The 27,201-nt window shown below is 40.0% G+C and overlaps 1 protein-coding gene across 1 annotated transcript in view; it reads left to right on the top strand.

The window, feature by feature from the left end:
• Window positions 1-5,126: 5,126 nt before the first annotated feature.
• The window catches only part of LOC129764959 (tubulin beta-3 chain), a 51,328-nt gene continuing 29,253 nt past the window's right edge, over window positions 5,127-27,201 (top strand). The window contains exon 1 of the mRNA XM_055764653.1: window positions 5,127-5,605. Coding sequence (XP_055620628.1) covers window positions 5,549-5,605 — 57 coding nt within the window. The 5' untranslated portion in view covers window positions 5,127-5,548. The remainder of the gene's footprint in view (window positions 5,606-27,201) is intronic.

Genomic DNA, 27,201 nt, shown 5'->3' with positions numbered 1-27,201 from the left:
AAAACGTGACCTGTTTTCTGATTTGGCACTCTTCCTGAAAGACGTAGTTCTACGTCAAAAATTCAGGTGAAAACAAATCGATATTTGAGCCCAGCAATACCAACCAATAGAATGGGGGCGTACTGTCATACAAATTAGAACACAAATTTCTGCATTACTCGAGAATTAATCAAGCAAATGAAACCAAATTAGGCATATGAAGGTTTTAGGGTACAATAAAAATTTCTATTGTGGTTAGAAACTTCACCCTGCTCTCAAAAAGAGGGCAGCCATACGAATGATACACAAATTTCTACATTACTCGAGAATTAATCAAGCAAATGAAACCAAATTAGACAAAGGGAGGTTTTAGGGTGCAATAATTGTTTCTATGGTGGTTAGACGCTTCTCCCCCTGTCTAAGGGGGGGGGGGACTGTCATACAAATTGGAACACAAATTTCTGCATTACTCGAGAATTAATCAAGCAAATGAAACCAAATTAGGCATATGAAGGTTTTAGGGTACAATAAATGTTTCTATTGTGGTTAGACACTTCACCCTGCTCTCAATAAGAGAGCAGCCATACAAATGATATACAATATTCTGCATTTCTCGTCGAGAATTAATCAAGCAAATGTAACCAAATTAGACAAAGGGAGGTTTTAGGGTGCAATAAATGTTTCTATGGTGGTTAGACACTTCTCCCCCTGTCTAAGAGGAGGGGGGGACTGTCATACAAATTGGAACACAAATTTCTGCATTACTCGAGAATTAATCAAGCAAATGAAACCAAATTAGGCAGATGCAGATTTTAGGGTACAATAAATGTTTCTATGGTAGTTTGAAACTCCTTTCCCCTCTCTAAAGAGGGGGGAAGTGGGAGGTAGTTGCAACTCGAGAACTAATCGAACAAATGGTATCAAACTTGGCATATAGAGGTTTTAGGGTTCGATAAACGTTTCTATGGTAGTTCGGCACTTCTCCCCCCTCTCTAAAGGGGGGCTGCCATATAAATGAAACACAAACTTCTGCATAACTCGAAAACCAATCAAACAAATGGAGCCAAATTTGGGATGTGAGGGTTTTGGACACGAGAAATGTTTCTATGATGCTATGACACCCTTCCTCCTCTGGAAAGGAGAGGGGGTCCCATAAAAATAATGCACATATTTCAACCAAACATGACAATTGAAAATTTTCGAAAAACTCTGAAGGAAAATGGGAAAATTCGAAAAATTCAATTCGCATGTGATCTACAATTACATACTGACAAGCGTTGTTAGTCCATTTGATGTTAGCGGTAGCGAAATTGATTTTCGTTCGAATGTGGAAATGGATTTTCATGTGATAAAACGCACTCCTATATTGTCTTCTATCTATATAATGGGTCCCCACGAACGTGAAGTAGCGAAGCTTAGTCACCTGGGTTTTCCGTATTGGATGTCTGAGTGGTTGCGTTCCTACCTATCTGGACGGTGGGCGTATGCAAACATCAATGGTTCTCGCTCTCGATATTTTCCCATCACATCAGGGGTGCCGCAGGGAAGCTGTTTTTGGGCTGCTTATCTTCGTTTTGTTCATAAACGACCTGAGCTTTCGACTGAATGCTAGAAAACTTCTCTATGCTGACGATCAGAAAATTTATAGATCAATAACATCTCATCTTGACTGTTGCGTGCTTCAGGCTGACGTAGAGGAGCTACGGCGGTGGTGTCAGGATAACGGAATGGAATTGAATACCAAAAAATGTAAAACAATGTCGTTCACCCACCGGCAGTCTCGAATTGAATTCCTGAAACACTAGAGTGTGTTGATTCCATTCGCGACCTTGGAGTCGTCCTAGATAACAAACTGAGGTTCAACGAGCATAATTGCGTCACTACCGCTAAACCGTTTGCTGCCCTTGGATTTGTTCGTCGGTGCACCAATAACTTCAGAGATGTTTACGCAATCAAATCGCTATACTGCTCCTTAGTACGTAGCATTTTGGAGTTTGGAGCTCTCTGTGTGTGGTCTCCGTTTCACAGCACCCAAATCACACGAATAGAGAGAGTGCAGCGTAGTTTCATTCGATATGCTCTCCGACAACTCCCTTGGACAGATCCAGACCATCCCCCCCGACTACTCGAGCCGCCAATCTTCAAAAAATATTTGTGTTCGATCTGTTAAATGGAAATCTTGACTGTCTATCATGGTTATATAATGTATTGTTGTTTGTTTATCAATCGCCATAGGACTTCCTACGGATTCCATAACACCTTAGATAATTGTTTCCGTGAATTCAATAGTGCTTGTGCTGTGTTCGATTTTAACGTGTCCAAAACTGTTTTCAAAAATAGGATTAAGAATTTAATATAAGGGTTCAGTCTCTGGAGTTATAAACAATTCGAGACGGTGATAAATAAATAAATAAATAAATAAATAAATAAATAAATAAATAAACATGGTGGTGGTGGAGGGATGGTATGAGAGTTTACCATGACAATGACCTAAAGCACATGACACATAAATTTCGCACATGGTTGCATTACAATTACTCAAAAATTATTGATACTCCTCAACAATCTCCCGGCATCAATCCTAGTTAAAAACTATGTAAGTAATCTATGTACAAAATTTACAAATCATCAACTTTCTAAAAATAAGGATTTTAAAAACCACTTGAACAAAAATTGATGAATATTCCTTCCGAATACACAAAAAATTCGTAGAATTCGCGAGAACCATTGATGTTTGCATACGCCCACCGTCCAGATAAAGACAGCTAAAGATAGCTGCAATGAACAAGGGATACCATACTAATGATGGAATTCTGAAATTGATTAACGTCTTCGAAATCCAGTTGAGAATTCAACCAGCGTACGAATATGAGTTTGAGTCATTTTTCATACATTCGCACATAAAGGGTGTGTCACATCAAATTGCATCACGGAAAAAACGCTGTAGAAATTTAATTTTTAGGAATTATATCTTCAGCTTTCGCTTATAATCAGATAAGAGTGTATAGATCACGTTGGCCTTGCTTCACTGTCAATTTTTCGTAAATTTGGAAAAATGTCGTCGAACGAAAATGAGCGTCGTGAATGAATCCTGCGCACTCATTTCAAGAATCCGGAGTTGTCACATCGGGACATCGGTAAGATGCTGGGAATCGTCCAATCCACGGTCAGCAGGGTACTAAAACGATACTTCGAGAACCTAACCATCGACCGGAAGGTGCAGAACGGCAAAAATGGATGCTCCGTCAATGAAAAAGATCACAAGCGCGTAGTTAAGCAGTTTAGACTTGATCCGAGAAGTTCGGTCCGGGATGTCGCCAATAAGCTGAATTTGTCAAGTTCATTCGTCCAGCGGACCAAGCAGCGGGAGGGCCTGTTTACATACAAGATTCAGAAGGCTCCTAACCGCGACGAAAGGTAAAACATGGAGGAGAAGACGCGAGCCCGGAAGCTGTACACCGAAATGCTAACGAAGCCACAATGCCTGGTAATGGACGACGAAACCTACGTCAAAGCGGACTTTCGTCAGCTGCCGGGCCTGTTGTTCTTCTCCGCAGAGGACAAATTCAGTGTTCCGGAGGAGATTCGCAAGCAGAAACTATCCAAGTTTGCCAAAAAGTACATGGTGTGGCAAGCGATCTTCTCTTGCGGAAAGCGGAGCGCCCCCTTCGTGATGGCCGGCACGGTAAACGGGCAGGTTTACCTTAAGGAGTGCCTACAGAAGCGCTTACTACCACTATTGAAGCAGCACGAGGGCCCGACCATCTTCTGGCCGGATCTCGCTTCGTGCCACTATTCAAAGGACGTGATGGAGTGGTACGAAGCCAACGGGGTCACCTTCGTGCCAAAGGAAATGAACCCGCCCAACGCGCCGGAGCTTCACCCAATAGAGAAATATTGGGCGATTATGGAGCAGGCCCTCCGGAAGAACCCAAAAGTTGTCAAATCGGAGGCGGACTTCAAGAGAAAATGGATTTCTGTTCAAAAAAAAAACTACAACCTGACGTTGTACAGAACCTTATGGATCAAAATTTTCAAAAGGATCGGTCTACTGGGCGAATTTCTACAGCGTTTTTTCCGTGATGCAATTTGATGTGACACACCCTTTACATTCGCCATTCTTAGATAAATAAAAACCATTATTCTGAAAACAGATAACAAACCATATAACTCTCATATGACACTATGATTTTATTTAAATAGAATGTTCCGAAAGCTTGTTTTCGACTTCTAAAAGAAGGGAATAGAGGTCGGCATGTTGGAGTACGATTACTAGTTTGTGTCACTGTATCTTCGCTCATTACCGTAGAGTGTTTCGAAACCTCTTCTTTAAATTAAAATTTTTGATATTAATTTGTGAAGTCATTTTCGTGGAATCTATAAGTGCAGTACAATAACATAAGATTTTTAAGAGTATAGTTTAAAAGATAGGTTTAATTTAGAAACACTAATGTACACATGTGTGTTCCCCGATCTAGTGATAAGCGCAAAATTGTGACGGTAGTTTGTTGTTATGTTTGCATTGCTTATACAATTATCTTCGAACATTCTATTCAAGAATAGGTTGTGTGACTTTAAATAGTTAAAAAATTGACAGATTAAAATAAGCTTAGTTATTATATTCACTAACTTGAAAATAATAGACTGATTTTTGAAGTAACATAGTAATGTGATTAAAAAGTATCTTCTTCTGGAACTGCTTGCGACTCGGTCCGTGCATGGCGACTGGGTAATTCATACACACCACCGTTGCTGAGCCGGCCGGAAAGCGAAATCATATTTTCTCGCGCCTTCTTTTTACCATTCGCCTCATCATTATCATCACCATCGCCATTGATGCGATTGCCATGAATCGCAATGCCATAGAGGCAACGGCTCTACATATGTGCATGAAACGGTTCATTCCAATGTGTGGTGGTGATGTCGACGATGATGGGGTAATGATGATGAGCAGTGAACGGTGACTTTAGCCGGCCGGCGTGAGTGAATTTACCGCCGGGAGAGCGTCAGCGGTTTTTCTTCCTTTCTATGTGCTTATGCTATGTGCGTTGATTTTTCCTTTTTGCTCTGTCTCGTCATGTTCTACCGGCCGCGGATCTATGATAAAATATGATTTGAATTTGAATTTGGTATCAGTTGTTGCCTGCACGTCAATGCGAACGGTTGTAGTCAGCTGTATCGCCTGGTCTGTTCCAACTAGAGTGTAGTAATTGGAGTAAGCTGCATCTGTACCGAATCATCGTCATCATCATTATCATCATCGTGAACATCATCATCCACCCAGTCGGTGGAGGAGAGTAAAACCAAGCTGCTGAGCAGTCAATTTGGCCACACCAGTGCCAGACGCCGAATCGTACGGATTACTTCCTCACATTTCTTCTGTGAAGAACGCTGCTCCAAGAGCTTACAAAACAGTGCGAGACATCTCTCAGTGCCTTATAGCCAAAAACCAGTGATACAGCACCACAGCTCCTCAGTTATCCAAGTGCAGTGCGCGTGTTGACACGTGAAAACCCAGAGGTCCTCATTTTTCTTTGAATCGTTCAAATTTTAAACCAACCTCACCAAAATGAGAGAAATCGTCCATCTGCAGGCCGGTCAGTGCGGAAACCAGATTGGTGCTAAGGTAAGCATACCGTTCCACGCTAACAAATCCCTGCCCCCAAGGATAGGGAGATAACTATCAATTGGAACCGGCATCCGGTGAATTCGCTATTAGTTCACGTCAGAATTGCAGATAACGCATGCACGCAGCAATTAGCGTTCTCTGCTGCCGACAAATATTTGGAGTGATTAATGCGACTGGCTGATTCAACCCACGCGCTATGGTGTGTATCGGTTATCAGTATTTGCGAGGTTCTAGGGAAATGTCAGAATGCCACGGGTAATATCGAGCGACCGTGTGGAATCGACCGAGGCGAATACTTTCGTGATAAGAATGTTGATGCATTTGTTTTTCTGTGAATTCTTGTGCTGTGCTACAAACGACAATCAGAGATAACAGAATGTGCAGTGCTATGGTAAATGGGAAATAATCATGTTCCTGTCAAATGTTTCTTGATTGGAGGGGGAGCTACTTTTTAACATATTGTCGAGGTCTCCCGCTGGATTAATCAACGCTTGTACGGAGACCTGTCAGACATATGTCGGTGGCTGATTGATATCAATTCTAGAGAGCCTTAGGAACACGGTATTTTTCACGAAATTAATGGAACAGTAGTGACGAAATTAATATCAAATTTCAATTAAAGTTAACAGTTCTTTTTTGTGGAGTAAGATACCTCATTTCACACAAGTGTATAAATATTCTACAATAAACTAGTCAGTTTGATTATTGCCATACTCAAATTGGACAGCATTGCACAGAGAAACTGCAAAACTGTAGCGGATTGTTTGCCACTTATCTTCATGAGTTCCGTCGATTTCCGGACGGCCAGTATTCACTCTTCTCGTTGCAACTCTCTGTGTATTTGCGATAGCAGCATACAGTTGTTGTTTGTTTCATTCTGCGCGCTCGATTGCTTTATTATTCTCATTATCGGCATTTGTTCAGCATGACTGAGTATCTAGCGAACAGTGAAAAGAGGCAGAAGACTTTTCTGATGTTGTATTTTCACTGTACTTTTGTACAGCGAAACATGATGTACACATTCAAGACTGGCAAGAAACATGTACCCGAACTGGAGCATCGGAGCGAACGGCGGTTTTATTTTGAAAGTTGGTGAAACTCATTCCATCAAAACTCATCTCAGTAGTGTATGCTACGCCGGAAGCTCGTAATTTCGATCTGGTCTATCTGGTACTTTGCCATTCTTCATCAACCACAAATGAGTTCCAGACAGTCATACAAATCATATACAATCCAAAGAACAGGCTCAGTTGCATCACGACTGGATGTCCTCAAATGTACTGCACACAAACATAGTCGAAGAAAGCAGTTATGATGACAAAGATCCGTAGGCGAAATTGTCATTCCGTTCGCCACAAAAAAAAACACTTATTCTGCAAAACAAAATATGATATTCTGGAAAGAGGAGAAGATTTCTTATTATAATGTGGGATGTGTTGGCGAAGGAATATTGAAAACAACTGGAGATGATGATTGCTTCGGCTATTCAGAAGGAGATGTTACATGGTATAATATTACTTTGCTATGCAATGAATATGGTTTTATACATCGTCAAAATTAATTTACGGCAGTTCTACTGTAGATATGCCAAGCTTAGGTTGATTCAGGGGTGCGAAAAATTCTGAAGTTCTATCAATGTATCCAACTCTCTTCCATAAACCAGATTTGCATCTGCAGAACGATATTTCAAAGTCAGCTTTATTTAGAATTTGGCTACACAAAATTTCTAATTTATCCATGAGCTTTTCCGATGAATTTTCGTACTTTTCGCTGAATACATTTTCTGACATTGTCATTGACATTGTGACATCGTCAACCATATCTGCTATCTTTTTCCACCACTCTTCCAAAAAATACCAGGTGTTAACATGGTATTTTGATTGTTTTGTTACACTTCTTCAATTTACGCCCAATATTTTTCAATGGGATGCTTACACTACTTACACTATATTAGATGTTGTACATCTTGGCTGTAATGGTCGAACCAGAGCTTCACGGGAGCTTCGTGTGATCACATGAATGGCAATATAACATTCTGAAGACGGTTCTCATTTGAAGTTGTCCATTCATAGTTGCTCCAGTGATGAAAACCTTTGTATTTCTTTCCACGACTACAGATGCCTTGCCAAATCATCAACTTGCAAGCGAGTTTCTCCTTACGTTTAGCAAGGTAAAATTTTTGGTCCGGAATTTGTCTTATGTCTATTTTCACATATGTTCCATCGTCCATAAACATACATCCATTGTATTTGGTCAGAATAGATGGTGTACAGTTTCATTTAACTGTTTCTTTGCAATCACTTTCTGTGTTTCACGTCCTATTGGGATGTTTACTGGCATGGTAGGACCGAAATCCTTCTCGCATACAGATTTGCCTAACTGTACTGTGCGCCGCAGTAAATCTTTTTGCTAAATCACGTCCGGAGATCCCAGGATTATTTCGGACTACCCTGATGATCAAGTTTCCGGTCATATGTTCCATTTCAACTTTTGGCTTGCTTTGCGTGATCCAACGTCAATGTTCGCTGGTAACGATTGGGCACGATATTGAAGGTCGAATTTGGAAATTTGAGAGCCTTGGCGATCATTCCTCCTGACCGCGGTGGGTTTTCAACGTAAGTTTGCAGAATTATTCTCAGGTCTCTCGCGTAACTTCTTCGGTAACTTTTCAACGCTTGTATCAATCTTGATGAAATTTTCCGCATTAAGTAAACAATCCTTCCATATCCAAACACTGATATTAGTTTCTTGGCACGATACTGAAATCGTATAAATGCAGTTCTGGATCTGTATTTCAAACAAGTGGAAAATATGCATTCTGTCTAATAGAGTGACATGTTTTCTGCAAGTTGTAATTTGGTTCAAATTTCAACAGTTTAAAACTTCCTCCGGCCACGCCAATCTAATGGAAAGTTAACAAGCTTATACTACGGTAGATGTCGACACTGTATCTTCGTGATCGTGGATGGCTATTATTATCAATTACCTAACTAATCTCCAACTAATCACCTGAAATCGATTGATCTTGGCAAGTACTTCATCCGGTGCTGCTGTTCTGTTACTTATTAAAATCAGTTTATAGTGATTCGATGCTGCCAATTAAAACCTCAAACAGCAAATTATTACACAACGTTTTGAAGAACATAATTCGTTAGTTTTCTGTTTCGTCTTAGGTTTTTATGTCTTTCATCACTGACATTAGAATACTCACGTGTTATCCCTGTACGAAGTAGACATAATAACTGCGAAGCCTAACAACTAATGCTCTTGTTGACAAACTAAATTCAACTACGATGGCTTCCATAATCGTACCTTCCGCAGCAGACCGATTACTCCTGTTTCTTCTGTAGGAGCCCTGAACTACTGCACACTAGGTCTTTGCATCCCCCCTCATAAAGGTATGACTTGCTTTATGAACTTTCTACCTTCTACCTTTTTGTTCAGCGGACCATATATCGTTAGGCAAAAGAAAACAAAAGGAAACTTCCCAAAAATTACAGTCTTCACTGAAGCAACAGACTGCTTTGACCTAGTAAGTGTTCCGATGATTCAGTTTCAAAATTACAGAAACGACAATTATCATCTGTAAGCTTAACAATTTTTTTTGTGATACCTGCTCGGGCAGTGTCCGGCAAATAGATCGGCTAACGTACTGAGATCTGCATTATTCAAGCTCAGTAAGCTACATTTAAGTTGTCTGTTTTATCTATTTATTTATTTTGGCTTAACGTCTTCACAACATGACCAGATTCACAATCTTCTTGTGTATCGTTCGTTGCTCAATGTTTTGTTTTAGTGGTGCGGCTTGCAAGGCCTGCGACCAACCCCACTATCTCGCAGGAGGATCATCGTGATACTGCTGCTTTACGTCCCGAGAACCACCAGGACTGGGCAAAGACGCTTATAGCGGCGTCAATTCGCTTCGAGGAGCTGTTTCCGGATTTTTGTGGCTTTTTTTTGTGGACTGGCAATGCCCAATGCCCATCCCACCACACCCTAGACAGTTCCCCTTTACAAGTGCAAGCCAGAAAAACGATCTATGACTATAGAATTTCTGACCCGAACGGGAATCGAACGCGAAGCCCCCATCTTGGCAAGCGCAACGCTTACCATTTGGTCATGGGGACCACTGTCTGTTACAAAGTGTAATGAATAATTTTGATTGCCTTTTGATTGTCGATAATCCACGAAATGGATCAGGCCCGACGAAATTAGTTGAAGAATCAACCTTTGCCAAAAGATCGTCGTTTTCATCACCTTCTACACTGTAGGGACCAGGCACCCAGTATAGTTAAGCATCGTAAGTTGCAAGTTCCCAAACTAGCATAGACTTATATGAGTATGCTTTCAATGCATTTAGAGCTGCTTGGTTTTTGTTTACAATGATTCAACATCCCATTGAGAGATTCGATCTGATTCACAACTTTTCGCCAATAAACACGGTCCATGGCTGCAGTTATCCAACTCCCGGCTGTACGGATTCTTGCCAAGTCCTGCTCCTCCTGGTCCAACCACCTCGCTCGCTGGGCTCCTTTCCTTCTTGTTCCTACCGGATTCGATGCGAACACCATCTTTGTAGGGCTGCTGTCCGGCAATCTTGCAACATGCCCTGCTCATCGCACTCGTCCAGCCTTGGCGACTTTCTGGATGCTGGGTTCGCCGTAGAGTTCGCCAGTTCGTGGTTCATTCTCCTTCTCCATACTCCGTTTTCCTGTACACCACCGTATATTGTTCTAAGCACTCGGCGTTCGAAAACACCAAGCGCTTGTGAGTCCTCTTCAAGCATTGTCCATGCTTCGTGCCCATAGAAAACAACCGGTCGAATTGGGGACTTGTCAGTTGTTATCAACGAGCCAAGGTAGACAAATTCCTCTACCACCTCGGAGCTGCTTAGTTATATTAGTAAATACAGTTACTGGGCGTGTATTTCCAAGCCAAACAAACATTTGTATATATACCGATCATGGTTCTTGCCAATTAAGATGCGACAAAGATGTTTTCATACTTCGTATAACATATGATAATAAAGGTAACTAATATAAGCATATAAGCTCATAAGCATTCCCTTTCGAATAAAAATACCTTCCACTACGATAAGAAACGTTGGCCCTAATACGTTTAAAAATTCCCATAAAGTCGATATAAAACCGTGTTACTCAACGTGTCAATACTATCTGGTTCAGCTGACTGGCTGCTCGTTGACTGATCGCGGAAAGGTTTGAGTATATACACATATATTTTTTCATTTTTTTACGATTATCACCTCAGACCACGATGGATCCCTATGAAATTATGTAATATGCGCGAGATGTTTGCGAGTGGAATTTAACTTTCCTTGTTAATTGCGGTCATGGTACGTTATATATTTTTTGTTTTTAATATGATGTTTCGTTTCTTCAAATGAAATAAAATTTATGTTCAGACATAAATTTCATTCCATGAGTACCAAATCAGGTGGAACCGGTTGCGGGTTTGGATCATATACGCGATTCCAAGCCAAAATTTGATGCGCAATTAGTTACTTGCAATCTGGATTAGAAGATTCGGCTCAAATTCTGCGGAGTTTCTAAACTCTAAGTTAATACCTAGATATACAGACCACATAAATCATTCAATAAACCTGCTACAGAATTTTCGTTGATATACAAAGTTTCTTTCAACTTATGAGAGCTGTCTATATGGAGTGAATGTAACATTTAAGTCAATTTCAGAATAAAGATAAATTAATAGTGTAAATAGTTTTTTATCCCATCTGTTTATTTTATTAGGCTTATTTTAGCAATTCAGCTGTAACAGGATCGAATTTATTCGTGTACATTTTTATCTAATGATAATTTTGTTGTATATTACACAGTAGCCATTTTTTTGGCGCAAGAATATTCGATACACATTTTTCATCTATTACACGGTAGCCATTTAGGCGGAAGAGTATTCCTATTCTAATGATTTTTTTTCGGCGTAAGAATATTCCTGTTATTTGAATTTTCAAAGTTGGTCTATTAATATGAGGCTTCTATTCCTAGTGCAAGTGGTTGTGGTTTATTAAAAAAAATCTCTCGGACAAAATAAATCTTACACATGGTTTTCATTTTATTTAATGAATATCAGAAGAGCTTCATTCAACCGTTAATATTTGTTGTGGCCACCTTTTGTCTTAATTACGGATTCCAGTCGTCGTGGCATGCTTTCGGCATGTTTGTGTGGATATCCCTGGTCAATTTGTTCCCACGCTGTCTCAAGAGCTTCAAATTTGGATTTTTTGTTAGTAACTTCTGTTTTGTGCACTTTCTCATCTAAATAACCCCCTTAAATTCGCCATGAATTTTGAAATTGAGAGACTGTGGAGGCTACACCAGTAGTTTAATTCGGTTTAGCTTGAAAAACGCAATGGAATCTTCGCAGTGTGTTTCGAATCGTTGTCTTGAAGAAAAATGTAGTTGATTTCTATCCCAGTTTTCAAAAGTGAAACCTCGGAATTTTCGCAAACGAAGTCAATATCAGCAACCATTATTCCTGTTATCCGTGTAAAGCTTTCAACTCCAGACCACGCGAACGAGTATCTTACCACTATGATGCCACCTCAATGTTTAACTATTTGTTGGATATATCGTTCCCTTAGTGCATTTCCAGATTTTCTTCAAACCCTAGAGCTTTTTTTTGTTCAAATAGGTCATCATACTATAATACTCTATAAAACTTCTGGGAAAAGTTATAGACATTCCAGTATATTTTCTGGCGTTTTTTTTTGTTCCGTTCGTTGTTGAAAAGGCGTTTAGCTGTCAAACTGGTTTTCGAAACTTTTTAATTGAACCGACGGTGAACAGTGCTTCTGTTAATATTGAGTTTTGTTGTTTCCACTCGATGAAAACTCCGGATTTTGTTCAGCCAGTCGAAAAATCCGAGCATCGTCGCGATTAGTTGAACACCGCTACCGCTTCGTACTTTTTCGTACTATGTTCTTCACAGATTCTACTGAAATAGCGAACTTGGTTTTGGGTAGAAAATTTCGAATTTTAAAAGAAATCTTCTTGGGCGACATTTTTTTACTTCAAATATAAAACTAAAATGGTTTCATTCAGTTTTCATGAATTGCTTCCTGTTGTAACGTTTCAAACCAGATCACGTTGCAGTGCTGCTATATATTTAAACTGGAAAATCTAAAATTGCCCCTAGGCATAAATATTGAAGTGTATTATTCATTTTATCCACGCCTAAATCCGCTCCATGTACAACGTGAAACAACGTATCCGTACTACAAAGTATGTCTTTGGCGATAATGTAATAATTATTTTGTCCAATATTGTATGGATAAACCGTTTGACCAGAAGGCACAAAGCTGACACCCCAAGTCAGTTCTGATTCTGAATGGTGGTTTCAATCGAAACAAACTTTTTTACATTTTGAGCCAATAATAATATATTGCCACTTTGCTTAAAAATATTATAAACTAAAAAATATTGATAACCTGTCCAAAACCTATTTCTAATAGTCAAAGCAACGATAATATGATTACATCTGTAAATGAAGATGACACTTATGTCACTTCATATGTTCTTTTGACCGTTTCTTATCATTCAGTGACATAACTGCAAGGTGCTCACCCCCATTTTCGCAATTTTCACACTTTCACATAAAAAGCGGTCAAAAATGTCATTACTCTGAAATGAAGCAATGAAACTCGAGAAATCTACGATAATCACCTCCATCCGGAAGACACCTCAACCAGAGACGTAACCCATTAAAGCATTCCATGTATGAATCAAGCATTACGTGCAGATTTAGTATCATTTCAAAGTGAAGTTATCTCCAGATAACCCCTCCCGATCTCATGGGGAAGAAAAGATCATGCCTGCATGCTTTCGCACAAGCTTGTTGACGTACGATTGTGGTCGTTTGTGGTTTGAAGCGAATCAAATAAAAAATCCTTCTCCTCACGTATCCACCGGTAGAAGCCTCCAACCTGTGGAAGGTGCGCGGCGAGCTGGCCGCAAGTGAACCATTAAAAGAAAAAAAAAAAGGCTTAGAAGAAAACCGCCAAACGGCCGTCATGGACATGAACTTCTACCACGTTCGTCACGGGTTCGTCATTTGTTTTACCCCTTGTTTCTTTGCTCGTACATCTGTATAGGGGAGAATTAAATTTTGCGACAAATTTCAGAAGCACATTCGTTTGTACGTACAAGAACCATACTCAGATTTACGATCAACGCACCGGATTTGATCACTTTTGGAAATCATGGAATCATGCGCTTCAACCCTGTTCCTAGTTTTTCCCCTATTACATGAGGGAATAAAGTTTATAGTTCAAAGCGTATACTGCCACAGTCATTAGGCGGCTTGGCTTTAATTACAGAGTTTCCATTTGCGTGAGAGACTTTTTTCTGCTCTGCTCCGAAACGTTCACGCAGAATAAAATCAGCTAGCGCTAAACGCATTTTTTGGGTGTAAGTATGGCTCGATCGACCAATTCCGGTGATTCTCTCATACACCTGATTTTCAGTAAACGGGACAATACTGAAAAAAAAACGAGACTCGTGGCTTCACTAGAAAATGAACGCCACGAATCACCAGCAGCAGTAGTGATCTATGGTCGGTTATGGTCGGGGAGGGCTGGAAAAGTCAATAAACTTGCCAAGCGCGCTAACTGGCCCGATGAGCAACTGTGGCACAGGCGTTGACGATGATCAGTCAGCTGCGGCGTTATACTACATGGGTTAGCGGATATTTTATGAAGCTTGAAATTAAATCTAGTCTGGGTCTGGGTCCGCCACGAATTGCCTATGGATTACCGCCGTTCGTGTGCGATTTCACTGGGGAAAAGCTTTTTTCCATCTGCTGCTGCGGTTGAAACGGTGTAAAGTGGGCAAGAAGAAAAGCAATTGAAAGAAGCGGGAAATAGGATTAACAATGGTTGGGTAATAAAACTCATTACGGACCGTCCGATCTCATCAGTACAGTTTTGCACAAGTTGGAAATCGAAATTGTTCCGATTCGATCTCCGATCGGAAGCGATGGCTGCGGGTGATAGTCGTATTGTTGTTTTCACCATTATTCTCCAATCATAACATGAAAAATATATCGGATTGATTTAACGCAAACGAAGCGCTGCCGAGTTGAAATGTGATTTATCCGATAATACGGGATTTTGCCCAGCCAGCATAACAGGTTCAGTGATGTGCGGTTTTCGAAGTGATGTTATGTGAGTAAATGCGGTTATATTGAATAGGGTGAGATATGGGATATTCTGTTCCATCACTTTGTGGTAATCACCTGAGATGTGCGTCCGCAGATGATTGTCTAACAGATAATCGATTTCAAAGAAAGGAAGCTGTTTTGATATTGCAGCTTTGCATCTTCTTAACATTGTAGAAAATTCGGGGGCTTTGGAAAATATAAATTTGAGCATAATATTGACAACTCGAAATTTTTTTGCGATTTTTTTGTATGTATATTTTTTCTAAATTTTAAATATAATAGAAATAATCAAAACACAGAGCAAAGTGTTTTAGGACCTGTGTAAAAAATCCCATCCATATCTTTAACCTGAAAATTATTGGGGTTCCGAACAGTGTTTCGTAATAAGGAAACGCCTCTGTGAGACAAACAGTGCGAATGTTCTTTCTGGAAAGGCATCATTTTCTAAAAAATGTCAAATGATAAAATCATAATGGTGAGATAATCGAGAATAGAAATCTGGTCGTTTTTTCTAATAATTAAAGCAATACAGGTCGGACTAGATTATCCGAAAGAATTTTCTTTCGGTAAACGTAAACTAATTATTATTTGCACTTATTTATTAAACGGTTTTATCTAGCTTGATCCGCTTGTATGTTTGTGACTTTGTAACTTTGTCACTTTGTCTGTAGCGCGGTACCACACTAATAGAATTTCAACCCCCTTCCCCTTGTTGACCGATTGATCTGAAATTTGGAACACATCTTTAATACTACCCGTTATATATAAAGTGGTATGGAAATATAAGGGAGCTTTAAGCTCTTGAGCGGTGGTCTTTTGAGAGGAATTCAAAATAAAATTCAATAAGTTGTTTACAACGGACACCACATCAATTATCCCGCCTCTGCGATAAATTTAATCATCGGAGTCTTCTGAACTGGAACACTCGTTATCGCTGATTTTCGCCGACGTGTTGACCGTCCACGGTTCGTTCAGCAGCGAAGTTCGTAGATGTTTTCTTCTGCGTTAGTTGAACGCCAGGTACATCTGCAATCAGGCATCGATCGGTTCCAAGAGCCTTACGAATGAATGACGGGCCCCTGAAACGTGGCTCAAGCTTCTTGCTAAATCCAGTTGCTTGCGGGTCCTCTTTTCCACAAGAACCAAATCTCCTTCACAGTACTTTCGTGCTGGACGTCTCAACTTATCGAAATAATACTTCTGCTTCTGTTGCTTCTTTCAATTCTGGCACGCACTAGATCCTTTATAGCTTCCGATTGCCCATCTGGAATTTCCGCAGTAAACAATTGATTCTGTATAATATCACGGGGATTTCTCGTCTGTTTTCTCGTTCGACCTGACCATTGGCGCGAGAAGTTCCAACGGCAACCCTCACGTGCGTGATCCCCGACTGAACACAACAATTTTCGAGGTGTAGGCTGTTCCACGATCAGTGTCTATGCGTCGTGGTTTTCCGAAGATAGAGAAAACTTCATTCAGCATTTGAACGACTGGAATTGTCTTCGCGTTGCGCACCGCTTTGAGCACGACGTATTTCGTGAATCCATCAACCAGGACAATGATGAATTCATTCAGTTGCGACAAACGAATAAATGGACCAAGATGATCCAAATGGATTGTGTCGAAGGGCACCGCAATTTTCTCTATAGGATGCAGCAAGCCCTCTTTCGCCCCGCCTTTAGCTTTCACGTACGCACGGTGTACGCATGAACCAATGTATCTCTTCAAATAATTTCTCATTCGTCGAAACCAAAAACCTTTGCGAATGGCTTCCAACACCTTCTCGACTCCTTTGTGCCCCAGATCGTCATGGTAGTTTCGAGCAATTCGCCATCGGGCACATGTCGGTACTACCCACTTCAATCTATCCTTACACTTTCGCATAACACCTTCCTTCTTCTGAGCGTATTCCTTATGAATGTGCTTGTCTCGATTATCCACCGGGGCTTTCGACAGCATCATCATAATCTTGAACAACTTTGGATCTTCCCTCTGCAGAAGTTTCAAGCACTGATCTTCTACAATGTTCATTTCCATCATGTGTGCCAGTGCAGGTTCTGGTTCTTCGGTTTCCGGCTCATCCACTGGATTTCTGCTCAGACAATCAGCATGTTTAATTTTTTACCCTTTTTTGTGCATTAATTCATAATCGTATTCTTGTAGCTTCAACAACCACTTTCCTACTACCGGTAATATAATCTTCTTTGCTGCAGTTTTCTTTGCCACTTCACAATCCGTGACAATCACAAAATGTCTTCCCAACAAGTATTTTCGGAATCTTTCCACCGATTCGACTACTGCTAAGGCCTCAAATTCGTAGCTATATTTCTGGCACTCCACTGGGGACGTTTTTCTGCTAAAGTAGCCTCTAGGATGTAAACCATCCTCCATTTGCTGCAGCAATATGCCTGACAACCCATGGGAACAAGCATCTGTATGCAACTCAATATTCCGATTTGGTTCGTACATTACGACGACTGGTCGACTCACCAGGGTTCCCTTTAAGGTATGAAAAGCTGCCTGTTGGGCATCACCCCACACGAACGCCATTTCATTCTTCGTAAAACGGGTCAGTGGTTCAGCTATGATACTGAACTCCTTCACGAATCGTCGAAAATAGTTAGCTCTTATCGCTAAAATTTTCTCCGTTCCGGGTCTTATTTCACCTTCACTAACTTCATGGCCCAAAAAATTCACAGTATTCTTCAGAAACTGCGTCTTCTCTAAGTTTACTGTTAGTCCACAATCAGCTAATCTCTTCAACAATGCTTCAAACTTTCTCCGCATGTCGTCAACATCGTGTCCACCGAAGGTAACACCATCAAGATATGCCACGAATCCGATCGAACGCAAAGGCGCAATCACATCGTCTATCATTCTCTGGAACACTGCACTACCATTGCTCAATCCAAAAGGCATTTTCCGGAATGACCAAATAGAGTCGAAAACGCTGTAAACTTTCCGCACGAGTCCGCAATTGGAATCTGATGATAGCTCCTAAACAAATCAACAGCCGTAAATAATCTTCCACCAACTATTCGATTCAAACAGTCCTCGATTTCTGGCATGGGCCACGATTCCTTTACTGTCATAGCGTTGATTGCTCTATAGTCAACCACCATACTGCCGTAATCTCGCAAAGTGACGCATGCGCAAAAATTGTCATTTTACGTTTTTTGTTATAGATCGAAAAAGAATACCAAATCCTTTCAAACGACTGTGAATTTGATTGTGATGCGATGTGAGTTTTTGATCTGTTCTGATAGCGTGGGATGAACGAGCAGAGACAGCAAATTTCACATAATAACATCTTCCGTAATGAACGTTTAGCATAATAAAACTCACTTCCCTTTTTTCTTGTAAAAACACTTATCCGAAAAGCTCGTCATGCCAAATATTTTAATCAAAAACAGTCCATCCCCATGCAATGCTACTTTTATAATAGCAATTTTGTTTTAGAACTACAAATCATATACTAAGGAGCGCATAAAATCATGTACTCTAAATTCATAAAATCAATCTTATCTCAAAGGAAAAATTTAAAAAATTTAAATCCTAGGTTGTTGTTCTCACATATAGCATATAAAGATTAGAACTAAATACTTAAAACTCAACAACTTAATCGTTGATTACAATGATTCCCTAATATGTAGTGTCTTTTTTCTTCAGGCATCAAGGGACAAAGTTTCTTGACGATGTTTACTTTAGTCGCCTGCTCAATTCCTCTTTCGAATACATTGAAGATGTGTGTTGATTGAAGGGTGAATGTCGGATTTGGTGAACAGCTGCACTCTTCTAAATGCTACATCGAAACGTATCTTGTAACAAAACTCAAAACATCCTCGCGTAAACTGTATCTGTATCTGTATCTTTTGTCGGATAATTTCGGACGGTATTATCTTATTTAACAAGTATGGTTTAAATTGCATTTTGAATTAAAAAAAACGGTGCTGTCCATAATTATTAGGCTGTCAAAAAAGTCCTGCGGTATTTTTTTTTTAATTTTCATTTGTTCATAAAATTAGTTACAATCATCTGTTTTAAGTCAAATATGCGCCGTTTTGTTCGATGACTTGTTCCCAACGAGATGCCAACTTCATAATACCTATGTTATAGAAGCTCGCTTCCTTATTGGCAAAAAACTCGGATAGCCAATTTTCACAGGCATCTTTTGTGGCTAACTTCTGACTACCTAGCTCGTTCGCCATGGACAAAAACAGGTGGTAGTCACTTGATGCAAGGTCCGGACTATACGGTGGATGCAAAAGAACCTCCCATCCGAGCTCCCGGAGCTTCTGGCGCGTCACCAAAGAAGTGTGTGGCCTGGCGTTGTCCTGATGGAAGACAATGCGGCCTCTGTTTATCAAAGATGGCCTCTTCTTCATGAGTGCTACCTTCAAGCGGTCCAGTTGTTGGCAGTACAGGTCCGAATTGAGCGTTTGGCCATAGGGAAGCAGCTCATAATAGATTATTCCTTGACAATCCCACCAAACACACAGCAGAACCTTCCTGGCCGTTAATGAGGGCTTGGCCACCGTCTGAGCCGCTTCAGCGGGCTTCGACCACGACCGTTTGCGCTTCACGTTGTCGTAAGTGACCCACTTTTCATCGCCAGTCACCATCCGCTTCAGAAACGGGTCGATTTTGTTTCGATTCAGCAGCGATTCACATGCGTCGATACGGTCAAAGATGTTTTTTTGCGTCAACGTGTGTGGCACCCATACATCGAGCTTCTTTGCTTCTTCGAGCTTCTTCAAATGGTTAATAACGGTTTGATGACTTATCCCCAGCTCTTGGCCGATGCTACGGCTGCTACTATGCCGGTCTTTCTCGGCTAATTCAGCGATTTTGTCGCAATTTTCGACGACAGGCCTTCCGGAGCGTGGCGCATCTTTGACGACCTCTACACCAGAACGAAAACGTTGAAACCATCGCTGAGCGGTGGAAATGGAAACTGTATCGGGTCCATAAACTGCACAAATTTTATTTTGGTTAGGTGGTCTGCCATACAAATGAAGCACAAATTTCTACATTACTCGCGAATCAATCAAGCAAATGAAACTAAATTAGGCATGTGGACGTTTTATGGGGAAGAAACATTCCTAAGGTGGTTCGACACTCCACCCCCCTTTCTAAGGGTTGGCTGTCATACAAATAAAAACAAATTTCTGCATAACTCGAAAACGAATCAAGGAAATGGAGCCAAATTTGGCATGTGAAGATTTTAGGGGGCACGAAACGTTTCTATGGTGAATAGACACTCCTACCCCCTCTCTAAGGAGAGAAGAGGGGAGGGGTCTGTCTTTATTCTATCATATGTTCTGTATCAATCATTTATTCCATGTAACGGAAACACATGTTATTTGCAAGTGGTTGAAAAATCTTGAACGATAATTGTGTCTGAAAATAATCTGATATTATAATGATGAGTTTTGGTAGAAGTACTAGAAATTTTTTAGTGAAAGGTAAATTTAACGAGGTCGATTAGAAGATCAATCAATGACCAGTTCTGCGATTGGACTCATGAACTTGCGCTTTGTAAGAAAACGTGAATGTTTGAAGGTATTGATAGTAAAAAACAAATTTTGGACAGGACGAAGTCAGCTCAACTAGTTTCATATGAAAATTAAAGATTTTTAAAGGCTACGAGAAAGTTACAACTAAATCACAAATCTGGACCACCAAAAAATTCTACTAGAGAGATGATTGATCCTCATATGTTTAAACTTAGCCGAAAATTTTGAATTACGACTTTATTGACCTACGAAGAAATTTGAAATTCGATTCTAATTTTCGGAAGACTCGTGTTTTGGTTGACAATCATTACCTCCTGCCGTAGAATAAATCTCATCATCCATCACAAACTTATATTCCGATGAAGCAGCGAATTAAAATCGTCAAGAGCCGGTAGCTTGGATTCAATCACGATGAACTGGTTCCGATGGAAGGAGGTTTCGTTGTTTCAAATTTTTGTTGTATACACATTCTTGAACATATCGTTTCACTGTTTTGGATCAATATAATTCTTGCCAATTTGTCAACCGAATAGCTTTTTTTTCCATTTTCGCCGAAGTTTACTGTCTCATATATCGCATTTGAAAATCAATTAACTACAGTAAACTTCCGATAACGCCACTTTTCAACTAAATGTTACTTGACAGAATCAACTGGTCGTGTTGCCAATTCCATAAAAGTGATTTTTCATTGTGTAGAAACATATTTCCCGATTCATGTAGTTCTCAGAAACAAAGATAGCTTCAAAAGTTGTTCGAATTTTTTTCTTCGCAAGTTCATTGCTGCTGGATAGTATTGAAGCAAGATCTGTTCAGTTGCATATACTGTACCCAAAACTCCACAGATTTAGAAAAAGAACACAAATCATTAGGGATATTTTTGGGAAAAAAAATAGAGTTATGCATAGAATTCAATATCAAATTTGAAGAAGTTGTCGATTGAAGAGTATGAATCACCCCAGAAGTACTAAATGTGTCGAAATGCTATGATCGAAAGATCATTAAAAGTGCACGGAAATCGAGATTTGACGTAAACGACACTGTGACGTCGTGTTATCCAGCGATTAGCGGACCATGCAGTCGTCTTTAGACTTAATCAAGTCCCCTCTATTTCTCCCCCGCCTCGTCCAACTTCCGAATGACAACGTGAATTTTGCGCATGAATTATGCTGTTTATGTGGTTGCCTGCGTCAGTAGTCTTGCATTGCTTTAATCGATTAGTTCGTTTCCCGCGACAACCACTCCATTCCACTTCCGCTGGATTTCGATGGATTTTAGGGACGATGTAAAAGAGAACAATTTTTCTTGGCGTGCGACACGGCAAGAGACGGACGGCACCACACCAAGTGAGTAATGAATTGGGTCTAATTCAATTAGCGGACGACTTGAGGCAAGCCGCCGTTTCTGTCTTATCTCCGTCAATTACGACCAACAGCTATATTTTCTCCGGAACGGTCTGATTCAGCGGTTGAGCAATTCGCTGAGTTAAAAACAATTTAGTTCGGCTTAATTACAGCACAACAGCCACACTTGGTTGAGTCAGACTCCGCCATCTCTGTCTCCAGCAGCTTATTTTCGTAAGCTATGCACGCGGTTTTGTGTGTGTGTGTGCGTTTCGAGAAATTACTCCGTTGACAGGATGATCACCGTGTTTTTTTCGGTCCAAGCGCGACAAAAACCGAACATGGTTTATCAGTTTATGGGCGGCCCAAATGCAACAGTCAGAAGTGCCGTGGCGATGGAGTGATTTAAAATTAGATCTTTCGAACGCGAGCACGTTTTGGTTGCATCCTCGCGATCGCACATTCGCTGATAAGTCGTCACATCGTAAAATTGGAAGTGTGCAGGGAAATGCGTTTCTCCGAGGAAAAGAGACACCGTGGAAGCGAACGTGAAAATTAACAAAACGGACATGGTTTTCTAGTCGCTAGACGAGCGATGGGATGTATTTTTAAACACAACACAAGAAGACTCCAAGTGATGAGTGCTTGCAGGGCGGTTGCACGGTGAGCTGCATGTTTCAATTCGATTCGATTCAACACTGATGGTCCCTTTAAGTGGGTCAAACTAAGCAAGAAAGAAATAGCGCACTTCAAAACCGTTTTAGAGAACACGATTCGTGGTGGTAATTTTTTTCTCCGGTCTACACACAAAATCGATCGGAAGCCAGTTCAAATACCCCCGAGCTGGCAGATAAAATAAACAACACGTTATTTCGATTTGAATACGGTGCCGTAATAGGTTAACTGGAAGGGGATGTCCAGGTCACCACATTTCCCGCCACGCTATCGCGTTGGGACGCCCTAGAACATGTCGATCGGAGCCAGTGGCGTGTTCCATCTCTTTGTGTTGCACCTACGAGGGTACATAATTACTATCATTCGTACGATTTATTTGAGGTTATTGGCTGTCTAGGGGACAACTAATTGCGGGTTTGGTCGAAACCGCGGATATGAGCAATTAAATAATACGTTCTTGTTGGTTTTCCAATCTAACAGACTGCATGCAGATTACTTTTTTTTCGGGAAAAAAAACATTGGTGTGTCGCAACGAAATGAATGCTAGTTTCGAGCTTAGATTAACATCGACGCCACGCTCCTCCCGTTTGCTCTTCAACACGCGCACCACGTGTGAGCTATAAAACGCATGAAGGAAATGTTCGGTACTGTTTCCAAAAATATCCGCGCCCAAATCGGCGGCTTCTTAAGCGGTGCAGTAAGTATACACGCACCCGTTCGGATGCGACTCCTCAGCTCGATCTCTTGGGTTTTATGTTGCAATCGGCGTCGTCGTTGCTGGTGGCGACTTGGTTGTGGGGTGGTTGCAGTGCTGTGTGTATTTCTTCATCGACCAACCGACCGACCGATGATGATGAGCGCATGTTGTCTGCCGCTTTTAGCCTAATTAGCTGCTATTTAGGTTCCGTGTAGAACATACGTACGTGCTTGATTCACGGAGGTATTCACTTCACAGGGACATTAAATAGAAACGCAGGTTCGCAGGCCTCCGCATCGCTCGTTTCAACTGGGAAATAAACCCGCCTTAGGCACAAGCATTCATTTCTATATTCCAGTCAGACCTGATGTAATCAGTCGTAATTGACATCGGTTGGTGCTTGATGTGCATTCGTATAAACACGCATCTTAAATTTTTAAATAATTTGAATTTATCTTAAAATTTGATTCATGCCGTATCAAACATGTACCGTGGGAATAAATATTTCGAAACGCGGTCGAACTGAAACGAGGTGCAATCCTGACACAGACAATTTTGGCTGTCGACTGCAACAGGTACGACTTCTTTGGTAAAATTCCATGTTTGGTGATTGCTGTCTCAGGAGCGTTACAGCATGAGCGTATTTCATGGGGGATTCTATCCCAAAAGAGTTCAGCCGAATTTCTTCCTCTCTGGAAATGATTCAAGAAAGATATACGAAGGAGTATGACCAAACTTCAATGCAAAGGAAGGATAGGAAACTGGTTTCATTTCCAAATTCAGTTCATGTTTCTGATTATCGTTCAACTAAAATTATTGAAGTACAATCATTTGTTTTCTTTACGTGTCATTTGAAGATATCAGATGTAAAAGCAAGTTGTAATGGGTGCGCAACTAAGATCATGTTGTTATTTTCATAAAAGTGCAACTTCATTGCACAATGGTCCAGGAGATGTATTTAAGTGGAAATTAGCATTTAGAGCTCGACAGTTATTGTCTAGACAAAAAACGCCTTCGACAAAGTTGTTACAAAGTTGCTATATACTATATAGTTGTCATTTTATGTTATCAAAAATAGGGTGATCAAAATTTTCGATGAAATAAAAAATCTAACTTGTGAAAAGAGCGTGTTTTTTGGGAAGAAATGTCAATTACTTTGGGTGAAGTTGAGATATTGACAAGTTTTGCATAGCAAAATGTTTGTATTAGTATGTTCTAAAAGTCTTCCGAAAACTGTTTGTATGTAGAATTTGAAATAGAAAAGTTAGAGCAAAAAACATTTTTTTTCATGGTGACCCTAAGGTAACTTAGAAAAAAAGCGCTGTATCGGTTATCTCAAGAGATAGAAAAAAAATTGTTCTGCAAAGATGTCTCAAATAACTGGGACTAGAACATTGTCGAACTATATTCACCTTTATCTATAAAGATAAGAAATTTAGATTTTTTATTTCATCGACAATTTTGGTCACCCTATTTTTGATAACATAAAAATGAGCGCTAAAAATAAAAAATTGCTGTAATGGAGTATGTAACAACTTTGTCGGAGACGATTTTTGTCTAGAGAATAACTGTCGAGCTCTAAGTGCTAATTTCCACTAAAATGCATCTCCTGGACCATTGTGCATTGTTGAAAAAAGGTAACAAATGGATCATTCATAATACTGCCCAGCGTTAGCTACCATTTTTTTCATCTTTCTCATCATCAAGCTTTTGTCTTTCGAGGCTTTCCACGAATGAAGCCATTTTTTTATCTTCTCATATGAGCGGAAATTTGGTTCAGCCAGAGTTATGACTTATGAGTTCCCATGACTTCCTTTTGTTTGGATTGCTGCAATGGATCTATTTTTCATCACCCATTAGGACGCCCTTCTTGTATTTCCACTGAACAGTTATTTACAGACGATAAAACGTCCCTCGGGCTCGAATTATAGTAACCAATGCTCCTTGCTTTTGATTTGTTCTCCATGCATGTAATCGCTGAATCGGAAGTGGGTAACTTCCAAGGCTAAAACAAGCCTAACAAACATTTGATCGTATAACTAGCGCATATACATCATCATATACCCCTTATTTTAGTAGTTAGATATCACATTTATAAATCAAATTGGGAACCTTGCGCAGCAAAAAAAACCAAGGCGCTTAGAATTATACTACCAGGTACGACAAAGCCACTCTGCAGCCATCTTGAAACTCTATTGTGTTTCGTTTTTCAACAAAAGTGCTAGGACTAGTAGCATCTAAATGTCACTTAATATATTAAGAGAATGTAGGATTTTTCAGACTGTTCAACATTTGGGAAGTGTTGAGCATTTAACGAGTTACCTTAACTCATTTTGAATTTCAAATAAATGTGTTTTTCAAGCGAAAACGTTACGAATTAAGTTTCAGTTGTCATTTTGTTTATTTTGTTGTTGTTGGTGCCTCCCGTTTTCAATCCAGAACTATTTGATCAGCCTATCTCGACGAGCGATGCTTATATCCAATTCAGCGTCTTGGAAGGTTTTCGGTCTTCCTTTACACGGACGGTCATCAACATCACAGGACTGTGTTTCACTCAGAGCACCATCTCTGTGATTTTTTTGGAGCTCTCGATTGGCTTCAGTCTTCGTTTTATTCGAATCAAACAGAACCAAAAATATTTAACGACAAAATCAAAATCTCTGATGATTTAAAATGGTTTGTCTACCATATGTCTAAGCTTGGTTCATGAAGTTCTGAATATGTTAAAATTTTCCAGCAATTACAGTTGGAGTCATCTACAAACAACGGAAACTTAGTTAAGTAACTAAAATAATATAGGAACATCTGAACTCGAGTGTCATATCAGTCGGAATATCAGAATAAAATTGAGAACTGAAGAGCAAACGTCAACATCAAAATAAAGGAATTATTTTAAAAGCACACACCTACATGATGGAAAATGTTCAGGTTTTCAAAAGACACTCTCAAAGAAAAGATGTTTGATCGTACCACCCTTTATCAGCAATTCTTTTGATGAGGAGTCCATATGCTGCCAGAAAGATGGGAAAACGTTCTGATCAGTGTGGCTCAAATGTTGATAAAGAACGCCGAATGTAGATTTGTATTCATTTCGCAAAAAAGAAATTGAATTTTGACGTCTTCAATAACAAAGATGAATATGACACTGGATGGAAAAATGAACTATAAAACATTTTGAAAAACAAAAGTTCGTATATTCAATAGTTTTGGGTAACTGAATTTTTTTTCCAACTTTTCTCGAACCCAGGACGTGATAGCTGTCTCCACCTCATTGTCCGAGCTTTCACGATTACCCTTAAGGTCTCTTTTGAGTAGAAGAAGAAATAAAAATGGCATGGCGTGGGGTCAGGAGAATCCGGAGGGTGTTGAATTGGTTGCCTCTAATACGACAAACTTGACGTCGGATAAGTTGTTGAGTGATTCGCCGGACATTTTGCATCAAATCTTAAAAAAGTTTGCGATGATAAACGTCTATGGCGTGTTCTGTCAACAATTAAGGCTTTTCCATGTTGCCAACAACGATTTTTTTTTAGTTTAGTTAGTTCATCTTCTAAAAGCATGCGTGCATTACTTATCAGCCTACCCTTGTATTTCAAACGGAGTGTAACTTTTCTATTTCATTCCAGATACATACGAATTGTAGGGAAATGGTCTGCACATGTCTTTACTGATGGAGTATGTTCACCATAAGCTTCCACAAGCAAACGATGAGGTTCGACTGTTTTTTTTTCTTTAAATGGAAAAAGAAACAAAAGTAACGAATTCCGCAAATGCTCTCTACGAGTATTCGGAACGAACATCGACATTTTCAATACGCAGAACAACCAAGATACTTTGTATTTTTTGCAGACTGTCGCTAAAGTATTTTTGAAGCCTAATGTCAATCAAATGACATATATGTCAAACCGAAGGAATGCATGCAACACTGCTAGCAACAACAATTTTAACTTGCACACATAGTATAATTCGACCATTTCTCACAATTGAGTGTGCAACTCAATTAGTGCCATTTCCACTTTTTTGTTGTGTCTTAGAGTTTTGCACAACACAGCCATTGGCGGGAAGCTTTGATTTTCTGTTTTCATTGGAAGAAAAGTGCAGCTGGAGCGCATCGAATGCTTGTGGAAGTTTATGGTGACTCTGTAACATTGGATAGATTTTGTAGAGAAT

Source organism: Toxorhynchites rutilus, chromosome 2, assembly GCF_029784135.1.
Source record: "Toxorhynchites rutilus septentrionalis strain SRP chromosome 2, ASM2978413v1, whole genome shotgun sequence".
Lineage (NCBI taxonomy): Eukaryota > Metazoa > Arthropoda > Insecta > Diptera > Culicidae > Toxorhynchites > Toxorhynchites rutilus.
This window is presented reverse-complemented; position numbering and strand designations above follow the sequence as displayed.